The 22,462-nt window shown below is 38.9% G+C and overlaps 1 protein-coding gene across 2 annotated transcripts in view; it reads right to left on the bottom strand.

The window, feature by feature from the left end:
- Positions 1-22,462, bottom strand: part of Cftr (cystic fibrosis transmembrane conductance regulator (ATP-binding cassette sub-family C, member 7)) — a 148,703-nt gene that overhangs the window by 43,893 nt on the left and 82,348 nt on the right. For both annotated transcript variants that reach the window (XM_013515961.1, XM_005388136.2), the window contains exons 12-18: positions 21,949-22,043; positions 18,668-18,754; positions 15,421-16,144; positions 13,272-13,400; positions 6,919-6,956; positions 5,923-6,173; positions 2,538-2,617 (exon numbers count right to left, since the gene is read on the bottom strand). In XM_013515961.1, coding sequence (XP_013371415.1) covers positions 2,538-2,617; positions 5,923-6,173; positions 6,919-6,956; positions 13,272-13,400; positions 15,421-16,144; positions 18,668-18,754; positions 21,949-22,043 — 1,404 coding nt within the window. The remainder of the gene's footprint in view (positions 1-2,537; positions 2,618-5,922; positions 6,174-6,918; positions 6,957-13,271; positions 13,401-15,420; positions 16,145-18,667; positions 18,755-21,948; positions 22,044-22,462) is intronic.

Below are 22,462 nucleotides of genomic sequence, written 5' to 3'. Positions count from 1 at the left end.
AGATCAAAGTAGCAGGGCTCAGTGTGTAAACATACTGGGATAATAAAGAAGGAAAAAACACTCCTTAAAGCTTGGAGGCTAAGAACAGAAGATTTTGGTTTTAAAGTGCACATGTTTCTGTTTCATGAAATGAATAATTCGCAGAGATAGGTATAATGCTAGGAGATTAGCATCACTCTTAGCATTTTACTGTTTGCCTTCAAGAACAAATTTGTCGTGTATGGGGCAATTTTAGCATGCTACCCTGAAACATAAGTTCTGATCTTGAAGGGAGCACTATCAGCTCTATTTTCCTATTCTGTAGGTGACAAACCTATGACCCTTCAAGATTAAGCATCTAGCTCAAGGAAAAACAGCGATGTCTTCAGGTCTTCCGCTTTCATTAAACAGAGCTCCAATCTGGACAGCAATCTGTCAGGATAGCATCAAAAGTTAGGGAACACAGTGAAGAGAAACTAAGGCTTTTTAGGAAAGAAATTTATAGATGGTATCGTCTAGACCTAACAGAAGGTCTCGTGTGTTCAGTCCTAGGCCTGGTCAGAGGGCAAGTCGCGGGGGGTATGACCCAGAGGGTGTGTTTTCGACCCGGCCTCCTCCGTTCTCTCTGCTTCCTGGTAGCCAAGGGCTGAGCAGCGTTCCTCCACGGTGCTGCTCTGCCACGCCACTTCCGCCTTGGAGCCAGCCAGATGCGGGCCGCACTCCCTGAAACCGCAACCCTAATAACCCTCTCCTCTTTTCACTGGTGGATGTGATGCATTTGCTCCAGCAACAGGGAAGCTGCCTAGGACAGTCGGTGTGCCTTATTCTGTGCAATAGATCTGTTTCTGACATGCTGTGAAGAGAAAGGAGTTTACTTGTCTGGACATAATTACGAATAGCCAGAGAAGTTCACACTCGAAAGAACCTTCCGTGGTGAACTATTTAACAAAATCAAAATGGGTCACTTTTTGCTCTATTGGATTGTCATATAATATGCTTCTTATTTTGAGGACCTCTTCTATTATCAATAAAGTGGGTAAATTAAAGTAAAACTGTTCTGCCTATTCACATGGGAAGCAACAACAAATGAACTTCAACAGTAGTAGGGTTTGAGCAGAAATGACTCACACTGGCATAAAGGAAAGGATTCGAGAGCCATCATTTTTATAAAAATGCTAACTTACAAAATAAATATTTAAACGTTAACTCTCCCAGAGCATTTCTGAGGTAAGCCTCAAACTGATTCAGAAGATTCTCAGTGCACTATGAAAGTAAGGAAATGGTTATTACAGGGGCACCATTTGTGAATTGTTTTGCAATTAGGTCAAAGTCCGTGTTCCAGTTTGTACTTGATTTAATAATTTTATACTTGGGACCAGTCACTTATACCCCTAGAATGTAGAACAAATACCCAGCATTTAAAGAAATACACAGGAAATGTTCCTTTGAATGAATGAATTCAAAATATGGATAAAAAATTTCCAGCAGGTACTGCTGAGTTATATCTCTAAACACAGTGACTGAAAAAAATTCAAAATGTCTCTTGGAATGGCGTACATATTTGATTGTATCAATCACTTCCACTGACGTAAACGGACAGGCTGGTTTTTCTGCATCTGCCAGCGTTGTTTGTGTACATACATACATGGTAGCTCTTCCTTTTTCTTTAAAGCTGTCTCTGTGTCTCATTATTTTGCAGGGCAGGAGAGGAGCACCAGAGAATGAATCATCCCTAACTCGATTTCAGCTGCTTCTCCGAATAAGTCATTGAGGTGGTGGCATTTGCTCTTTGAAGCTTCAACTAAATTGCACAGGAAGCTCAGAAAGCTGTGCTCAAACCTGGCCCAACAGCCAAGGATATCAACACACAATCCTCCTGGGTCCTGTCACTGGAGTTCTCATGTGGTTACCCAAGGTCAAGTTCATCTCCACCTCCCCGCCTTTCTCTGCTCACCCCAGAGACTCCGCCTCACAGCTGGGCTGCCCTGGAGGTCTATTCCCATCTGTCACTCAGGCACAGGCCTCACACAACCTGAATTTCTCTTTGTCCTCTCACCCGTTCAGAAACTTATCTATGTCTGTCTTTTCACTGTGGCCCTTGCCATGTGGGACCTGGTTAGCTAATCTGTGCTGAAGTGCTTGTGAGTGACACTGGTTTTAAGTGTAACCCACCCTGGGAACCCATTTTCATTTCAATAGGGGCTTTCTGTGAGGTGCGGTACACGGACTTCCAAAGCATAATGCTATCAATGTCAAAAATGTCATATTATCTGGCCAATAACTTAGGGTAAGAGTCTTTTTTGCCTTTCAAATTGCTCCCTGCCAGAGTTGTTACATCTAGACATGGGGTTGCTTTGGGTTTGGAAGAGATAAACAACTCTGCCTAATTTACTAAACATGTCTATTTTGAAGAATTGATATTCTCAAAATTTATACAATAGACAGGACTCCAACTCTCAGTCAGATGAAAGCCAAGCAAAACCTCATTAACTTCTCTTTGTAATTATTTGAAAATATGACAAATGCAATGATAGTTAATAGCAGTTAACTTTACAAACCTGGATGAAGTCAAATACAGTAAGAGGCAGAAGATCATCTAGAATTGCTATATCTTTGGAGAATCTATTAAGAATCCCACCTATAATAGAAAGAAGATAAATTTCTTAAAAATCAAGTAATTCTAAGGAGATATATTCATGTATTTAATATTAAATTTGGATTTCAGCAGAAGCAATCAGAATTAACATAACAATTAGCATGGAATTAGATAAATACAGACATAGAAAAAATTAGTTTTGCCCAAGATTCTAAGTAACTATGTGCGTAAGTTAGTGTCACCAACTTCTCAGCGTTTATAAAACAGACTACTTTAAGATTTAGGTAAAAAAAATCTTTACTAGAGCCCTAATTATAAATTATGTCAGGAACGGGTATCTATCCTAGTATACAGGCTCACTTCCTGCCTTCGACTCTACAGAGAACTTACGGGGTCTGCTGCCGCCCTCCCCTCCTGTCCGTGCCCATCACCTAGAATTCTCCCTGTCCTGTGACCCTCAAGCCTTCCTGGAGCTGCTCCGCACAGTCCGAGGCTGCTCTCCTTCCTTGTACGAGCCTGGGGTGTGGCCCTCTCTGCCACATTTTCCTTCTACCATCTTCACCAGCAATCTAAGCTTCAGCCTCACAATCGTAAGTTTGATAACTGCTGTAATAAAAATAATTCCATACGGAGTGTCTACCATGTGCCAGGCACAATGCCAGGCATTAAGATAACAGAGGTGAATAAACCGTGCTCCTTGCCCTTCAGGAATTCATCTGGAGAAGAGTTAAACAAACAATTAGATAAAATATAATACTGTACAAACAAAATCGTATTGAACTTTATCATTTGCCCGTTATTAACTGCAGGATAAAGTCCAAAGCCCTTAGTTTAATATTTAATGTTTTCCACAATTTGGCTGTACCTGTCTAGTACAGGCTTCCTCTACTGACACACCCTATTTCAGCCAAATGGGTCTATCCTGGAAGCACAACCCGCACTTTCTCACCTCCTACTTTCCCCACGCAGTTGTCTGCCTGGAGACCTTTGCCCCCTCATCTCTCCTTGTCACAACCAGTGTTACTTCCCAGGCCTGATTCAAATGACCCTCACGCAAGACAGCAGCCGTGCTTGGTGCAGCTGGAATTGACCCTTTCTTCCTTGTCTGTGCCTCTGTGTCACAGTGTGTGTTGTACAGCTGCTTGCATTTGTGTGGGTCTTATCTCTTTTCCTAGACTGTAAATTGTCAGAAGTTACCTACAGCCTAGGGGCCCCTAGCTGAAAGCTTTACATGCAGATATCATTTATTCCTTAGCATCTTTCATTAAACATATTTGTGTATATTTCCATAAATAAACCGAAAGTTGAAAAAACAGTCCATAGGTTGTAGCTACTGTTTAGAAATTGAAAGTTGGCTTTGGTGAAAAAAATTCATACGATTTGTGTATATTTCCTACTGTCATATTCTGTCAAACCATACTTTTACACTTTGCATCCATCCAGCATACTTTGCTAAGCACTTACTATGTGTCTGTATAAGCTTAAGGCCACTTAAAACCGACAGAAAAATCAGGCAATAGTCTGAGAAAATCAAGGTCAATCCACAGTTGCAGAAAGGCACCTCTGAGAGAACTGTACTACACTGCCCTTGCCAAGCACAGCAGAGAGTAAGGAGGCGACAGGATGAGACCTCCTGAACCTCGAGTCCATAATAAAGATAGTTGTTAAAAGAAAGCATAATCCCTGCACACAAAAATTGGAGGGCCAGCAGACGGACAACAGCCATTGTAATCAAACGGCTGTTTCAGGTCTCAGGATCACAAATAAGAAGGAACACAAGCAACACAGGGGTGTTTAGGAACCCCCCTGCAAAGCAGAGGAAAGCTTGGAGAGTAGGAACCAGAGTGAGGAACAAGGAAGCAGAGGCGATCGTTTAAGTGTGACAGAAGGCAGGCTCAGAACCAAGTGTGGGCAGCATTTAAGGGAGTGAGGACCTGGGAAAAATAGGGAAGTAGAGTGGAAAGTGTGGGCGAGCGGAAACAGCGCCTCAGGGTGGGAACGGTGACGGGAAGGGAACACTTATTTCACGGTGGCCATGCGGTAGGCAAGCAAATTGCCTTGTTCCGTTCCCACAGACCCCTAAGGTAATTACTCTTTCCCTCAGCTTGGAGGTGAGCAGGCCAGTGCTCAGAAAAGTAACAGCACTCTTACAGGGCCAAACCGGAGCTCAAAGAACGCTTCTGGGCGCTATTGCATGACTCACTTCTGCCACTGCCAGAAACTTGGGCAAATCCCTACCTCCTCCAGGTCTCAGGTTTCCATTACAAATGAATTTATTGGATCAAGTGTACTGGTCAACCACTTAGGTCTGAAATTCTTGCCTCTGAAAGAGCGGATGGCAGTAGATACATCAGCGGAGGCAAACGGTTAGTGACACACGCGGGCTTCAAGACAAATACACAGGTCTTCCTATAGACTGACTCTGAAATTTTGTTATGCAGTAAATATGAGGGCTGTTTCCTGAGAGTTTCACATATAGGTCTCTCTAAAAGTCTCACTCTCACAATTTATTTCTTGCTGTACAAATCTTTGGGTTTGCAGCTCATCCGTTCACCTGTGGGCCCTTCCAGGTAAAGCCTTTTTGATCTTTGTGTACTACCCCCTCTCTCCTCCCCAGCCTTCACCCTGGCTTACAGTGAAAGCTCAGCAGGTTGTTGTGAGGATGACACTTGGAAGCACACCTTACTAACCTCAGTCTTCAGTTGTGAACTCATCTAAAGGGAAATCAGTGGAACTGATCACTTTCATAGTACTTTGTTACCCTAAGTTTTGGAAAGTTTTGGTCCCTTTATTCCATTACTCTGAATTTCCATCTTTTTATCTATGATGGTGCCAAAAATAGTTTTAAAATGCATTTGGGATCTCCCCTAATCTCAAGAAAAGAAAAATTGAAAAACAAATTTGTATGCTCGCCTTTAAGCAGTTATGTAAAACTAGGTTATTGTCTATGAAAAGATTTTATTAGTAGAACTTTTACATTTTCCTTGTTCACTTCAAATCATCTCTTTCTTTGAACAACACTATATTTGGAAGCAAGATGCCTAGAAGGAGACTGAGCCAAATATCTGGGAAGAGAAGGACAAGGGACACAAGAGAGACTGCGTCCGTTGCTGCTGGCCCCTCAGCAGCCCATCCTAACGAACAAGGCTACTGCAATCAGAGGGTCCGGAAACGTCAGAACCCACACTCTAACTGCCTGTAACATCTGAGATATGCACCTGTCAGTCATAGGAGGCTTAACAAAGGGCTGGTGCCGCCCTGGGAAGCCGGTGTTACTACGGAGCCAATAGAAGGACAGGCCCCTCTGATGACGGAGCAGCAGCTTCAAGTGGTATGCCGTCAAGTACCTGCTTTCAAAGCGTTGAGGGTGGACATGGGCGCGTGGAGAACAGAACGCAGCATTTTGTGGTGTAAAATTTTCGACACTGTGATTAGTGTGTGCACCAGTGGCAAACCTCTGAGCAATCCCATAGCAAGCAAAGTGTCGGCCACTCCCACATAAATGTAAAAAACGTAGTAGAAGCTGGTGTTGGTGACAATCACAGCGTAGTTGTTATATCCACTTTGAGTACTATTCACTGCCTGTTCAGGAGGGTTGCTGTAAACAAGAAAAGGAAAACGTCACTTGGTGACAACTTGTCTATGGGATTTCCAATACATGGGGAAAATAAAATAAATTTGAGTCTAAAGAAACACAACATATTAGATTAACAATGTGTGCTCTTAGCCTCAAATTCTTTCTATTGCAAGGCAGTAAAATTTTTCTCATTGAAATATATATAATTGATATTTAGTAGATTAAAATACTTAGAGAAAATACTACATACATAATACTGTTTCAAATGTTTTTATGGCATTTCATGGAGGTGAAACAAAATTAATTACTTTAGAAGTGGACAAAGAACCTCAGGAACTGCATATGCTCATACTTTAAACAAAATATAGTCAGCCCTCTGGACCTGTGGGTTATAAATCTTTGGATTCAACCAATGGTGGGTTGAAATTTATAAAAAACTGCATCTGTACTGAAAATTTCTTAACATTTACAAAATGTGGTATGTATTACAAGTAATCTGGAAATGATTAAAGTATACAGGAAGATACACATAAGATATATGCAAATACTACACCATTTACAGAAGGATTTAAGCATCTGCAGATTTTGATATCCATAGGCGTCCTGGACCCCATTCCCCTCAGAAACCAAAGGACAACTATAACTTGTTTTTTCACTGCCATAATAGTAAGGGGGAAATAAAATGTAGTGGATATTTCTGTACTACCCAAGACCTACATAACCAGTGAAAACAAAACACAATCCACAATAAAACATGAATACTCACTTTTTAAGTAACCACAACACAACCAAAGAAGCAGCCACCTGGAATGAAAAAATGTAATGCTGATTTTTTTCCTAACATCTTTACCTATTCCTCTAACACCCATCTCTAATTTCAACATGACCCACATCAAAGTACACATTTTCATTTTCTTTGCTTTGCTTTCCTGGATCCAGTAGCTGAAAAAGCTGTTTAAAGCACCATTATTTGTTGTAAGAACATATTAAGTTTACCAAATTCAATTTTCACCAAAGTAAATACTCGTCATTCTCTCCTTTATTCAACAGGAACTATACTCATTGAATCTCACAGAAGACCAAGATTACATCTAAATATTTTTAATAATAAGCTTTATTTTTTAGAAAGAGACTAATATCAACCTGCTGGCAGACAACCAATCTCTTTGGTTGTTGTAAATAATTTCATTTGGTATGGAATAACTATCAAAGACTCTTACCTGTGAGACCAATTAGTTATCAGAAAAGGCGAACTTAATACTTATGAAAATCAAATCGATGTTTCAACAGTATAAAAATCCATAATTTATGAGTAAAGGTAAGGTGTATTCAAGTTAAAACATACGCTATTTGTAGTAGGATTACATAGAACATAGTACTTTTTCACGGTGAAAACATTGGCTGAGGGAGAAATATTCTATGTCATATCTAAACAACAAAAACAATTTTTCAAACAACTGTGGGCTTTGCAGTCCTTTTGATATTTAAATTATGTGTGCCTAGTTATATTTAAATTCGGCATGCTGTTCTTGTAAACCATTTGGAGAAATGTAATCTTGTGCTTTTACCATCACAATTGCAATATTAGAAATAACTCTCAAGTTACACAATCAATCCAAGGGTGACTTTTTCAGAGAATGAAATAGAAAAAAACAAGCAATAGTGAGTAAAGTGATTCTGGAAATGAACACAGAATAAAATAAGTAGAGGGAGAAGCAAATATACTTAATAAGTCTTATGTGTACTTGAATTTATCTTAAAGAGTTGAAGTACATGCTATGTAAAATCCTCATGGGGAACATTTAGCACTAGTTCTTACATACTGAAGAACCATAATTAAAAAGGTTCATATGTTTGAATTAAATTTACCAATTAGATGCGATATTTTCTGACTTTCTTACTCTTCTTCATTACACACACAGCATCCATATACTGACTCAATAAAGGTAAGAGCGATCTTTTTTCCTTGAGCTACAAGTTCAAAATGACGAGAACCTCAGAAGTGGTCTACCCCTTTGAGAAGTCTTTGTTCTTAGACAAACTTCTTCCTGCTTCCGACGGCCAACCCAGTTACTGCAGACCCTGGACAGGGGTGCTGCGTTTGCCAAGGCACCCTCTCCCTTTCGATCGATCAAAGGAGCGTCAAGAATGCTGGACTGCCAACATTATCTGAACAGGACAAAATCTCAGAAACAACATTTTTAAAATTTTCTTCCATTTTTGATCATTAATTGAGTTTATTGGTTCAGTTTAGATATACATAATGATCACATTCATCATCTGGAACTTGCATACCCCAATTCTTATTTTTTTCCCACTCCCCTCCCCTCCCTTCAACCCCTCTTCCTCTTCTTACTTACAAGAGTTCTGTTTCCATTTTATCTTCCTTTTCTTATTATTTTCTTTTCCTTCCCTCTCCCACCCCCTTGTGCCCCTTCCCATTTGAATGCCTCTTCCTGTTTCACAGCACCCATGATACATTTCGGTCTGTATGTACACTTTCAGTTTCTCACAGCAGAGAAACAATGTGACACTTACACATGTGTGTCTGACTTATTTCACTTAAGAGTTTGGTTTCTAGGTGCATCCATTTACCTATAAACGTCTCAGGTTTACCCTTCCTAATGGCTGAGTAGTAACAGCTAAATACTGGAAGCAGCCCAAATGCCCATCAATCGATGAAGGGATAAACAAGATGCGAGTTTCTATACAAACAAATAAATATTTTACAGCACTTACAAATGGAATAACCAAATGAACTGTTTAAAGAGCTAGTCATTGCAATATAAAGTTATTTTCTAGCTCTAACCACATAGATTCTCCAATCCAAACTCCTTTAACTGACTAGAATAAAACATTTTCAAAGACTTGACATAATAACTTCAGGAAAAATATTTTGGACAGCTAGACACAAACGAGTACTTTCTATGATTTCATTTCCAAAACCCTTTGAGGTTTATAAACATCCTGCAATTTTATTTATTTAATTAATTTATTTGGGTTTTTCTGAGACAGGGTCTCACTATGCAGTTCAAACTGGCCTTGAGCTCACTTTGTAGCCCAGGCTGGTCTCGAAATCGCAGTGATCCTCGTGCCTCAGCCTCCCGAGTGCTGGGATTATAGGTGTGCATCACCACATCCGGCTCCTCATGCAATTTTAGGTAGAGTGATAGTCTTGAAGGATTAACAGGGAAAAGCAAAGATATATTTATTTTCCATTTTCTGAAGGTTTTAAACATCATTCCATATCACATGGAACACTATACACTTTACTTCACTGGTCAAATCATGCCCTACAACATAGATCCATGGTAAGCAATGTGCCCTTAGGTCAATAGTGTAAGTGGTGCTATGGGGGTATACTGAACCTGTTCCATTAACAGTGAAAAGCCGCTGGGGATTCCTCACTAACGAAGAGAAAGGAAGGCATGAAAGCATAGGATATAGCAGATCTCTGACACGACCGTAATTAGAAAGGAAGGACTAAACAGGATCCTCAGATGCTCCACCCAGTAACACCGTGGGGTTGTCGGAAAACACCCCCTAATCTATTATGCGCACTTCTTCTCTGTCTAGTCTATAATGTGCTGCCAAGAATGACCAGCATGATAGAAATTTTATCTTATTTTCTTGGTGCTGGACCCAGTGAATAAGGCAGAGGCAGACACACCATGATGGCCGCAAGCCTGCTTTCCCTTGGACGACACACAGCGCAGCATTCACTGCACTTTTGATCACACCTCATGACAGACGCCATGAAAGAGGAATTCTGGAACTCTTTCAATTGTGTTTGTCTTTGTTTTTGTTCTTTTCTCTTTAAAATAAAAAAGTGGCAAGAACAATTGGACAAACGTGTTGGAAGTGAGGGGCAGTGACTTGCCAAAGATGAATAGCAACGTGTCTTTTATTGTAATAAATTTTATTTAAATATTCACTGTATATTGTGATCATACTTTATTAATCTCTAAGCAGGGGTTAAAAGAGCTTAACTACCGTGCTGGATTACCACCTGCACCACAATTGAAGTACAAATGAGATGGTCCCTGGCAATGAGAAAGGGGTATAAATAAAGAGTAAAATAAAGAGAATTGGACGCAGGGAGGTGTTTCCAAGAGATGGAGGGAGGAGCAGGGAAGGAGCAGTCTTTAAAAAGAGTTGAAGAAACATGGAAGTAGAGCCTTTGCAAATGGGAAGGGGAAGAATCAGAGGGGGCAGAGAGGGATCGGGGAGCAGGGGACAGCAAAGACTAAGCTGTCTCACGCACACAGACAAACTCCGCTCAGTACACGCGACCACCACATACTGCAAGCACGTACTAACACAAAACTCTTTAATAAAAGGAGAAACAGAGGCTCAGTCTAAAAGAAGAGCCACGTAACTGGATCCAAAGCAGGCAACAGGACTGTAAACACTAGCGAATGAACTGTTTAGATATATAATTATGCATGTAATTCTAAAATTACTGCTTTCTACTATCATGTTTTGGCTATTCAAATTTTTTTGTTATTCAAAATTTTAAGGGCTAGTTCACTGTTACTGCCTGTAAGAGAATGACCAAAAAAGCTCAGCATTAATTATTTCTTGCTCAGAAAGAGAATTATCAATCATTTTGTCTGTTATAAAAACAGCAAGAGAACTTTTTTGCAATAAGTGTGAGAGCTCAACTAATCATAGGCTGTTACATAGTATTTATATACTCTTTTGTAGTGTAGTTTCTTGCCTGATGACAATGGACCGGGGCCGGGGATTTAGCTCAGCGGCAAAGCGCCTGCATGGCATGCGCAAGGTCGTGAGTTTGGTTCCCGGTACCGGAGAAAAACCAAAAAAAAAATAAAAAAAAAAGACAATGGACCACTGGTTCCTTCTTAAATGAATAATAATATACTATAAATGTGCACCGGCTCAACCCTTCATGAATTACTTAGTATAAAGTTGTTCTGCAAGGCACACAAGTTCAATTCTATCCAACTGCACAGGAGACAAAGTCCTACAAATTAGCAAAAATCACCAGCATATTCAGACCTTTTCTTTTTTTATATATAAGTTGAACACAAGTCAAGTTATATGATCTTTCCATACAGAGGACCAAATTACTAACAATTACCCAGGGCTGGTTGAGATTAACTGGGCACAGTCCGAGTTTCGTACCTGTTAATGGTAGTCATCTGGCACCACTGCAGATATTAATGAGGTAAATTTGTGATACGCCTCAATCCTATATTTATCATTCATATCGACATGTCAAATTACCCCACATTACATTTTTGTTAAAGTGTAAAAGAATGACTGAAAGTTTCATTATATCACTGTTACAGACTTGTTTACCTCAAACTATCTTAAGCTTTTTAATAATGATATGACATTAAGGATAACAGCAATTACCGTTGCTCACTATAAACCAAGCCCTACGTTGTTAAGTGTTTATTTATCACGCTGCTTCTTTACCCACAAAATGGTCTAAGTAACCGGTACTTTTTCCGTCTGTTTTGTACAGCTGAGGAAATGGAGTCTCGGACAGGCCCCACCATTCAGTTTCACAGTGCTAATGAGACAGTTAAACTCACACTCAGGGCGTCCTGACTCCTGAGTGGGCACTACTCCATGCTCACTGGCAAATCAGGCCTCTCTTTGTTTTGTTAACTTAAAACAGCAGGACAAAGGAACAGATATTACCCAAACGCAGAGATAAACGGGAGCCCCTGGTTTCTTGCTGAAAAGAATGTGCAAGGTTTTGGCATATACCTTTATATATGTAACACTATTTTACAAGATCATGGAAGATGAGGACACCTTCTGCAACCTTTCTTAATGGAGGTTAGAAGCAACCTAACAGTAGGCAATACCTTTAAGCCTCGCCTTCTGCTGCCTCAGGAAAGGCGGTTCTTCACGGCAGCGTTTCTTCCCTGAGGGCAAGAATGGGCCCTCAGGTTAGAATTAGGTTTCACCTTGGGACATATCAAGGGACGCCCTTTGGAATAAGTATCTGGAGCAGTTTTTCCAGAATCCAGAGACAGGCTTTATTGGGCCTACACAGTGTTTATTTGAACTTATTTTATCAACTGCACACAGGGAAACTTTTACACAAAATTTGGATCTGTCTTATTTGGACAAATTAGATTTGCTTTGAGGGATTCCAAATCCCCCTATGGACAGTCCTTTGCGGGCGCTGGTTACAGTTGCCCCTTTCAGATAACTGGGGGGCAAATGCTGTCCCTTCATCCCCACGGCACGTCCCCACCCAAATTCCCCGCCAGGCATCTTTAGGCACGCATATGGCGGTGCTCATCTGGAGAGAGCCTTCCAGAGTCTCTTCTCCATGGCCTGTTGTGCTATCTGCAGCTCCCTCTTTTTATTTCTTAACCTGGTGAAATGAAGGACAGCAACGAAGCCACAATGCTGGTGATGAAGACACAGACATTTCTGTAAGTAAGTACAGGGTTATCTCTGAAAGGGTTGAAAATGATTCCAAGTCACTAACATGTATTTATCTCATTGTGTGAAGAAACAGTCATTTAGAGAATCATTACTTGCACATTTAATAGTACAATATCTACCATGAAATGAACTCAGAATTTAGTACAGAATTATTTTAAATGTCAATTTACATAAAGGCTTTATACTTTGAACTTATGAAATGTTTAAAAAATTTTTCATATCTGAGATACAATAAATGTACAACACTAGGATTATAGCCAATAAAATGGGATTCATGCTAAATGAGTAGAATGTAGCTGCTCTTGCTACAAAAAAGGTTTTAATTTGCAATGATGAATATGTTCATTTGCTTCATTAAAGTAATCTTTCTACAGTCTATATGAATTCCATAATGTTACATCCTTAAAAAATATGCAATACAATTGATTTTTTAAAAATTTCATATAGTATCTGTTTAAGCATTTTATATATGTATGCATAAAAAATAAAACATCAATTACTGCTTTCCAGATGATAAGAACTATATATGAAACTATACCACTATGCACCCTAAAATTACATATATACACATGTAAACATAAAGTACATTTATGTATGTGTGTACATACAAATGTATACACTGTTCCAAACTGTTTTCAATTTAACTTTAAATCATAGTAATATTTTGTAACAGAATATTCTTACCTCAGCCAGAAAAATAATTAAGCACCAAATCAGCACAAAGATCAAGCTCTTATGGACAGTAATATAGCGAAGGTACGTGTTCCACGTGGTCACTGTTGGTACGCTCTCTACATCATCAAAAAAGCATTCCTGATAATGAAAAATGTCACAGTTATCACAAGACAATACCATTTCATACCACCATTATGGTTTTATTTTGAATATGTATAAGTAAAGAAATTTCACGCTTGAAGCTAAGTGTATTTTAATAAGTATACATCACTATGAATGCCATTCGTGATATTACTCCATAGCCAGTATGATATTCCCTGGAGCTACATAGTTTTTCCAAAAATGAGAAACACTCTAATTCTTTAAAATTCTAAAATTATACCACTGGTCATATAGCTGTATTATTGTAGGGCAGTGTCAGCATTTAAGTGCCTAAAAGTGTCCCGCCTTCTTCCAGGGCGCATTGTGAGCAACAGGAAGTCTCGCAGAACTCTGCTTAATCTGTCTTGTTTCTTCAAGGGTCGCTGGACAAGTCGTTTGGTGTTTTGCTAGACTGGCAGCTGATTCTGGTTTGTACATTCCTCAGCAGCACAAGGTTAACGTTTCCTAGGTCTCACTTAAATTACATAATTCTGGTCTTGGGTATATTCCCTAGAAACCTTTATTTGTCCTCTGGCAAATAAGTTTTAAACATTTGTAAGAGAGGCTCCTGATAGTCTAAAGTCAGAGAAGGGCCTGTTTCTCATGAACTCTACAACACTCAGGTAGAAGCCGCGGAACACGAGGAGGTGTCCTGTGAGCTGCACCAGAATGCACTGGTCAGAATTAGGGCTTGTTTGTTTGCTGTTTTTATTTGTTGTTAGTCAGACAGGCCTACACTTGAACCCAAGTTCCACCTTTGACCCCTTAGTGGCTGCTTTGGGGCAAGTTGCTGAGCTCGGAACTTCGGTTAGCTCCCCGTCTGTTAATGAGGATGATGATCTGCGCGTGGCTCCTACCACAGCGCCGGGGCCTCAGTGCACGCTCACGGCGCCGCAGCAACCAGGAAATACTATCTAGTCAAGGAGATCATTCGTTACAGGTGAATGTACAGGCTATGTGACTACAGGCTATTCTCAGATTTGAGTAATTCACTTAGATGGATATTTAATCATATAGGTGGATTATCCTTTAGGAAACTTCTTTAAAATTAAGTAAACATTGAAAATATGTATTTCAGGGATCACCTATTCCTTTATTTCCCAAAGGGGAAAATTCTGGCCAGGACATATTAAGTGACTTGTGGTTTTCCAAAGCCATGTTGCTTTTAAGTGAGCGAAACTATTAAACCTGTCAATCCATTACAATTGTGCTTGTAGTTTATTTTACTCAAAGCATGTAAGTTTTCTGGTAAAAACACAGCTAACCTTCTTTTTACGTGGATTTGTATTTTCAATAATTAAAACGCTTTGCTCTTTAAAGTAAAACAGTTGAGCATGGTGGCGAATGCCTGTAATCACAGCACTGGAGAGGCAGGAGGACTGGCCTGAGTTCAAGGCCAGCCTGGACTATATAGCATCACCCTGTCTCAAAATTCAAATAAATACATTCAATTAAATAATAAAACAGACTTTCTGTCTGAAGATTTCCACTCTTTAAAAGAAACTTTCTCAGAAATCCAAGATATTATACAAATTTGAAAGACAAAAAAGCCCACACTAAGCAAATTCAGGCAAGACTAATGTCTAAATCAGAATGTGTTAGTCCTGTCAAGAGACCAGATGTTTACATACCTTTCATGAGCTACCTCACACTGAAATAGTTCCTGGTCTTTACCTAACAGGAGCTAATTCCATATTTAACTTCATGCCACAGAGGATTTAAGTGGTAAAGAAGCAGATTCTTTTTAATTTATAATAATGAATATCCCTGGCATAGTACAGAACTCAGTTAATAAACCTTGCATTGGCACATAACACATCTTAAGATACAGAAACACTGTAAGCAGGAAAGGTTGATTACTTTACATTTGGAAGTTGCTTACATAACTTATGGTGTTTGGACTTTCCAAGTCTTAAAATAAACCTCATCCTAACCCCCAAATTTGAGTAATTTTTGTTATACAGTATATATTCCATTGGACTCAATTTCACTGGGGGTGCTAATAATTTATACATACCTTCAAGTCTTCTTCGTTAATTTCCTCACTGATTTCCAAGCTACTCTCCTGAGATAACCGTCTTGAATATATATCCATTTCTGTTAAACTGGCCTGTGGGGCCAGTGACATTCTTCTTGAGGGAGCGACTGTCTTCCGGCGAATGCTCTGCCCCTGGTTGACCGAGTGTGTCATCAGGTTCAACACGGACCGCCTCCTGCTGCCCCGGAAGGTGGGGCCCGCGTGGATCACATTGCTGTGAAGCAGGGCCGCATCTCCCTGCTCAGAATCTGGAACGAGGGACAGCCTTCTCTCCAGAGGGTCGTCAGAGTCCTCCTCAATGCCATTCCTTTGCAAGGGAGTCTTTTGTACAATTGAAAATTTTCTTATAGAGTTGATTGAATTGAGAATGGAGTTTTTCCTTTTTTCCCCAAACTCTCCAGTCTGTTTAAAAGATTGTTTCTTCGCTTCATTCCAGGAGACAGCAGCATCTCCTTCTAAGGAGAAACGGCGTAAAGTCTCAGTTAAAATAGAATTCCTTCTTTCTGCACTAAACTGGTCGAAAGAATCATACCCCATGAGCTTTGAACTGAAGTCTGGCCGTAGATTTTGTAGTTCAGAAAATGTCCCATAAAAATAGCTGCTACCTTCATGTAAAATTAATATTTTGTCAGCTTTCTTTAAATGTTCCATTTTAGACGTGACCAAAATCCTAGTTTTGTTGGCCATCAATTTGCAGACACAGCTTTAAGAATACAAAAGAAATATAAATAAGATACCAACTTCACAAATATCTCCTTATAATAATATATGGATTTTACCAATGTTTTATTGTATCAAACATCTGCAGTACCATTCTATTGTTCTACTTAAAGCGGTTCTAAAAGTAAATACTCTGGAGTAATCCATTTGGTGCCTCTTGAATTATTACAGCATGAAATAACTGTAAAATTGACTGTTAAAAGACCTGGGATAAAATTAAACTTCTGATATTCAGTGGTGTCTAATTTTGAGCAAGTTATTAATTCTGTGAGATGTTGATTTATTTCTTCAGCAAATGAGGGAACAGTTATACGATCTTCAATATCTTTACAAGTCTAAATTTTCACATATCTTTTAAAGGGTTAAAGCTTTTTTGTTCTTTTAATTTTCTGCTAGTTAATTCCCTCCTCCATTTTTGGTTGACCATATTAATACTAAACTAATTTTAAAAAACATAACTGAGAATTTGATAATAAACTTTGATCTTTCTCTAATAAAATTTCCCTCTAGTCTAAAAGTAAATCCTAATTAAATCCATTTAGGAGAGGTGAGTTTTAACCATTAAGATATTATACATTATATAAAAAAAAGACACCATATACTTCCACACAAATACAATAATATGAACAACAATATAAATGCAGTGAAGTTTCTGTTGGCAAGAAGTCACATATCAGAGTACCAAGATTATAAAAATAGAATTTTGGATATTAAATTGGACTAAAGCTGTTCTTTCTGACATCCTGGAGTCTGAAGAGGCCTGCTGGGAACAGAACTTTTAAACGGCAAATGCATCCGCAAGACTGATGCAAAACCCTTCTGCTGGCTCTAAGTGGGATCTCCAGAACCCAAGGTACCACTTGGCTCTTCCCGCAATCGGAGTGGTTATGCACAGAATAAAACTGAATTTTATGGTGTATAAAGCAAAAAAGCAGCACAGGGACTCCTGGAAGCAAACTAAATAAAATCAGAATAACCTGGAGAAAGGCAACACGCGCATGGACATGTTGGAATGGTTTGTGCTAAATTTAAAACAACTTTTTTGCTAATGCCATTGGACACAGAATCTATGACGCTGCTCCCCTTAAGGTTTAAATTAATGTAAAGTAAATAAATAAAAGTGGATTTGTTTCAGGAGTGTTTCCTGTTTTTTTGTTAGAGGGCTTTTAGAAATATACCCTCATTTGAGTTACTCTGTGTTTAAAATGGTGGAAATTATCTGGTGTTTTTCAGAGTAAAAGGAAGTCGGGCTATATAATACCACCGCAGGGCAAAAAAAGGGATTTCAAAGAAAACTGCGGTTTTAGTATGAGATCTTAATAAAAGGGCATGTTGGAGGGGACAAAATAAGCTTTGGGGAAAGATGAATACCTTCTGCATTAGATTAAGAATAAAAGTAAGAATTTAACTCGTAAGCACTGCGTAACAGTACGCGCCTCAGTGTAGATCCGTGAGGAAGTCAGCGAGTGAGAACGTGAACTGGGAACAACCTGAGTGGAGACGATGCTGCTGGGACTGGACAGCTCCCGCCGCGAGGCTGGGGTAAAACACCCTCGGGGTTTGTAAGTGAAAGATCATTCCAGCCTCTAGCACCACTTGAGTGAGAGCCCCGTAAACTGAAAATGTCAAACAAAACCACGCCACGGAATTCCACCTCAGAAAAAACGGTGCCTGGACAGTTAGCTTTTCTTGGCTTCATGTTTTTATGTTGTAAAGAACAGGATTTTAAAAAATCAGGATATCATAAAGCAAAGTCAGCAAGGTTCCAGAATATTTCAAATCTCAGAAATATGCTAAAATGAAAACTTTAAGTTCTAGAAAGAGCAATTCTAGAAATCACACAACCATTTTACACATTACACACATATGCATCCTTATTGTTCAAAATGTTCCTAGAAGAGCACATAATGACTATGTTCCTAATAAATTATCATCTACATTTTGAAACTTTGAAATTAAGTCATAGAACTAACTGTTGCTCTTAGGAACTTCATATATTGCACCGTAAGAGGAGCTCCAAGGAAGTGGAAATCCAGAGCTTTGGGTGGGTGAGGAGATTTCCAAGAAGTACTGAGGTAGATGCATAGTTTAAGCATTCCCCATTCAGCCATTTACCATGTATAGGTCTTTGAGCAGTTTACCATCTAACAGGGAGACAGCATAAAATACTAAGTTACAAAAAGTATGTAACGAATGAAGTATAATAACCAATTAAAATAATAGAAGACATAGCACAAGGCGGTGATACTGCAGAAACCACATATGTAATGGCAACTGTTGTAACAGTACAGCAATGGAAGAAATTGACACAAGCAATGCTCAGAAAAGGTCTCAGTGGAAGCCGCTTCAGTCTTGCCAGTGAAGGACAGAGCTTGGGCAGATGTGTTACGTCCGTCCACAGTGAGATGTAACAATATGTCTCAAGACATCACATGCAGTACCATGCTGCACTCCTCTTTCTCATCTTCGCTGCAAGCATTATAAGGAAGTTGTGCAAAGGACATACCTTTCAAATATTTGTTTTTCTGTTAAAACATCTAGGTATCCAAAAGGAGAATCTAACAGGTACAAATCGGCATCTTTGTATACTGCTCTAAAAAGAAATGAAAATTAAATTAGATTTCCTCAATATTTATCATGTTATTTAGTAAGTACAGATGGTTTATTTAAAAAAGAAAAACACTTTGCTACATTTCAGTCACTACATCTATTCACTGAAATAACACTGTTCACAGCATGGATGGAAGTATCTCTGTTAGAAACTTCTTTTATATGTGGGTATTTAATACACTTGATCTTAGCCAAAAGGCCGAGAAGCGATGTGTGGGTATTTAATAATGTCAATTATTTTTTATTTTATTTTATTTAAGCTTGTTGAGACATGGTCTCACTCTGTAATTCAGGCTGGCCTTGAATGCACTGTGTAGCCCAGGCTGGTCTCAAACTCAGCCCGATCCTCCTGTCTCAGCCTCCCAGGTAATGGATTACAGGCATGCGCCACCATGCAGGGCAATGTCAATTATTCAGAAGGAAGAATAGCCACATTATATTTATGGCTTTTCACAACCTTGCAAGAACTGCTGAAGTGATTTTGCTAATTTCAGGGGCATAAACTAGTAAAAGTTACAAACTGAATCGTGTCATAAATTAATACAATTTTAACTTTAAAAATAATAAATATTCTAAAAACAGTATCTACTTCTTAGAGCCAGGCCCCATTCTGCATGCTGGCAATCCATCACACAACGGTCCACAGTGTCTGCCCCAGTGGTCCGCACTTTCCTGGGAAAGCAAAGGAGAAACTGCGCTATTCCCACCTTTAAAATGTCAGAGACAGCAAATTGTAGCACTTATGTAAAATTATTTCTTAAAGCCTGTCAAAGTGTTAACTGCTATCAACAAACTGCGGGCAGTGTTGTCGGGGCTGTGTGCTTGATACTGCGCTTTTCTCCTTGCAGTCTCCGTCTCTGCACCATTTTCATGAAAGGTTCGAGAAAGGAAGTGATGAGAAATTTACAAAACTAATTTACAACTGTATTATCTTATTTTTAAGTTAAAAACTAAAATCTTATAAGCTAGTGTTGTAATATTTCCATTGAGCTGGTTTAGAACAGCAATAAAATATGGTTCCCATATTAATGGCAATGAGGCAATTTCACCAAAACATCTAAATTTTTCAGGTATAATTCTTAATCATACCACCTCTATACCAGCTACACAGGATTTTGTGCTTACATAATTCTGGGAAATTTTGTTTAAAAAAAGAAAATTGAATTCAATCAGTGTATAATTAAGAGAAGTAATGAAGCTAACCAGGAATATCAAAACTTCAAAGTAAGACCTAAAGATGGTTTATATTATAAATTACTTTTAAAGACAGTGTGTGAAAGAACTAAGGGAGTCCATCAAAATGTACACTCAAGGTTTTTCTTTGCCAAAACTTGGTTCTACGTCTTTGTCTCTAACAAGGTTTCACCACAGTTTGTCCCCTCTGAAACGAGGGTTAACTCAACTGTGATGTTTATAGGACGGCCCTTTGGGAAATGATTAGAATTAGATAAAGTCAACCAAGTTGAGCTTCCATGACTGAATACTCAAGATTTTAAAACAATAAAGAGAGAGAAGAGAGGACACATATACATGCATGCATGCATGCGCGTGTGCACACACTCACGCACACACACACACACACTCACTCTCTGTACCTCTGTGTCCCATGTGATGGATGCCCTCACTTCTTCAGGACTCTGCTAACGACAGGCCGTCACCAAATGTGATGCCTTAGCCGGAAATGTGAGCCAAAATAAACCAGTTTTTCTTTATCGCTTACACATCTGTAATGTTGTTATTAGCAACAGATAGCAGCTTAAGATACTTCCCTTCATACCTACAAACACAGTTTCTCAAGAGATTGGAAATAATGCATTCATCAGCCCAAACTGAGAGCACGTGACACAGTCTGATCAAAATAACAATGTGATTTTTAGTAGAGCCTCAAACACCTTAAAATAAGACCAAGTCTTAAACTGGTAAATACCAGCTCTCCATGGACTGTCCAGAGCCATACACCTTACCTAAATCTGGAATGGAGTACTTCAGTCTTTGGGACACATACAAATCAATCAACTTCCAATTATTTAGAAGCCACTATTTTTAATGTAAATTATCTATATCTATTGATGCATTATCTCACAGTGCAATTCCCAAGATGGACAGTTTAATATAAAGATTTAAGAGCGCTTCTTTTGGATTGTAACTCCATAATTTCCCTGTGTGGTTTTTGGCAAGTTAATGTCTAATATTCCCCGTTATCTCATGATTTCTTCTAAAAAGTGGGGAGAACAATTCTTTCTTTGCAGGGTTGGATGAGGATTGAGCTCTCTCTCGCTCTCTCTCTCTCTCTCTCTCTCTCTCTCTCTCTCTCACACACACACACACACACACACACACACACACACACACGAGTGGTACTAGGCAACTGCAGGTGTGAAGACTTAGATTTCTGTCTCAGCTTTAAGAAGCAGAAAAGAGTAAGAGGAAAGATGCCAACACATCAATCCAATGAAAATGATTTCTTATTAATAACTTTAACAACACATCCAGAAGAATTTTGCTCCAGTAAGACTTGAGGAATATTTAACATCCCACGTCACCAGTAACTTTTTAACTGAAAGTTATAATGCTTTTTTCTTAACACAAATTAACTATATGCAACTGTCTTTGACAGTTTCTAAATGCTTGTGCCAAGAGTGTCTTTACCAAGGGGAATTCTACCTACCCAGTGTCACATTTCTTTATCATATTAATTTACTTTGAAGATTATAGACTTTAACCCAAGGGACATTTACTTACTATTTTTGTTATGAAAATTATAAATTATGGTAAGAATTTTGAAAATGTACATTTATGCAAACCAAGAAGCACAAACAGAAGCCGCACCACTGTGGAGGGCGGGGACAGAGGACTGCACGGCGGGTCGAGGGACATTTCTGCCTTTCCTTTCTTGCTCGGTGCAGAGTTCCAGGGCTTTCAGTCAGTAGTGCAGCACGCCACAAGCAGGCAAGCACACACAGACCAAAATAAGCATTTTGCAAAGCCCTTATTTTTAGCAAATCCAAAACCAGTGTCATTCTCTAGTTCTTAAAGGTGCTTTCTTGTAACCCACTAGCCATACATCTCAACTTTTAAATTTCAGAAACACACTGTAATGTGAAAGAAATGTCTATCATGTTTTACATGCATGATAATTACAGCAAATGTTTGCTGGATCAATAATGAGGTATTCACCTTGCTAAAGAAATTCTCGCACGCTGACCTCCACTCAGGGTGATTCCACCTTCTCCAAGCACTATATTGTCTTTCTCTGCAAACTTGGAGATGTCCTATTATCAAAAACAGAAAATTAAGAGGATTTTTTGTATGTCAAACCTGAAATTGAAAATTTTACCTTCTTCCAAATGTAATCTTATACAAACTACTAATTTAACCAGAGGACAAATTTGCATCTCAATGATTTCAGTGCAATTTAGTTGGTTAAAATAACACTGCTGAAATTTTAAAGGCAAATTTTCCTTTCAGTTTTAAAATGTTATTCATGATCATTAACTATAAACTGGAAAATATAAAAATTATAAAATACATAGATTATAAAACAGCACAAATTATTTACCATATTAATTTTATAGATACTACAATTATCTACATAACACATAGAACAAACTAGAAGCTTTCTGGGACACATGGGTTTGGCCTGAGACTGGAAGAATTCAAAGAGCTAGTTAAAAGTAATCTCTTTTTAGTT

This window comes from Chinchilla lanigera, unplaced genomic scaffold (genome assembly GCF_000276665.1).
Source record: "Chinchilla lanigera isolate Chin_1 unplaced genomic scaffold, ChiLan1.0 scaffold00031, whole genome shotgun sequence".
Lineage (NCBI taxonomy): Eukaryota > Metazoa > Chordata > Mammalia > Rodentia > Chinchillidae > Chinchilla > Chinchilla lanigera.
Note: the sequence above shows the minus strand (reverse complement) of the source record. Positions and strands in the feature narration are given on the sequence as shown.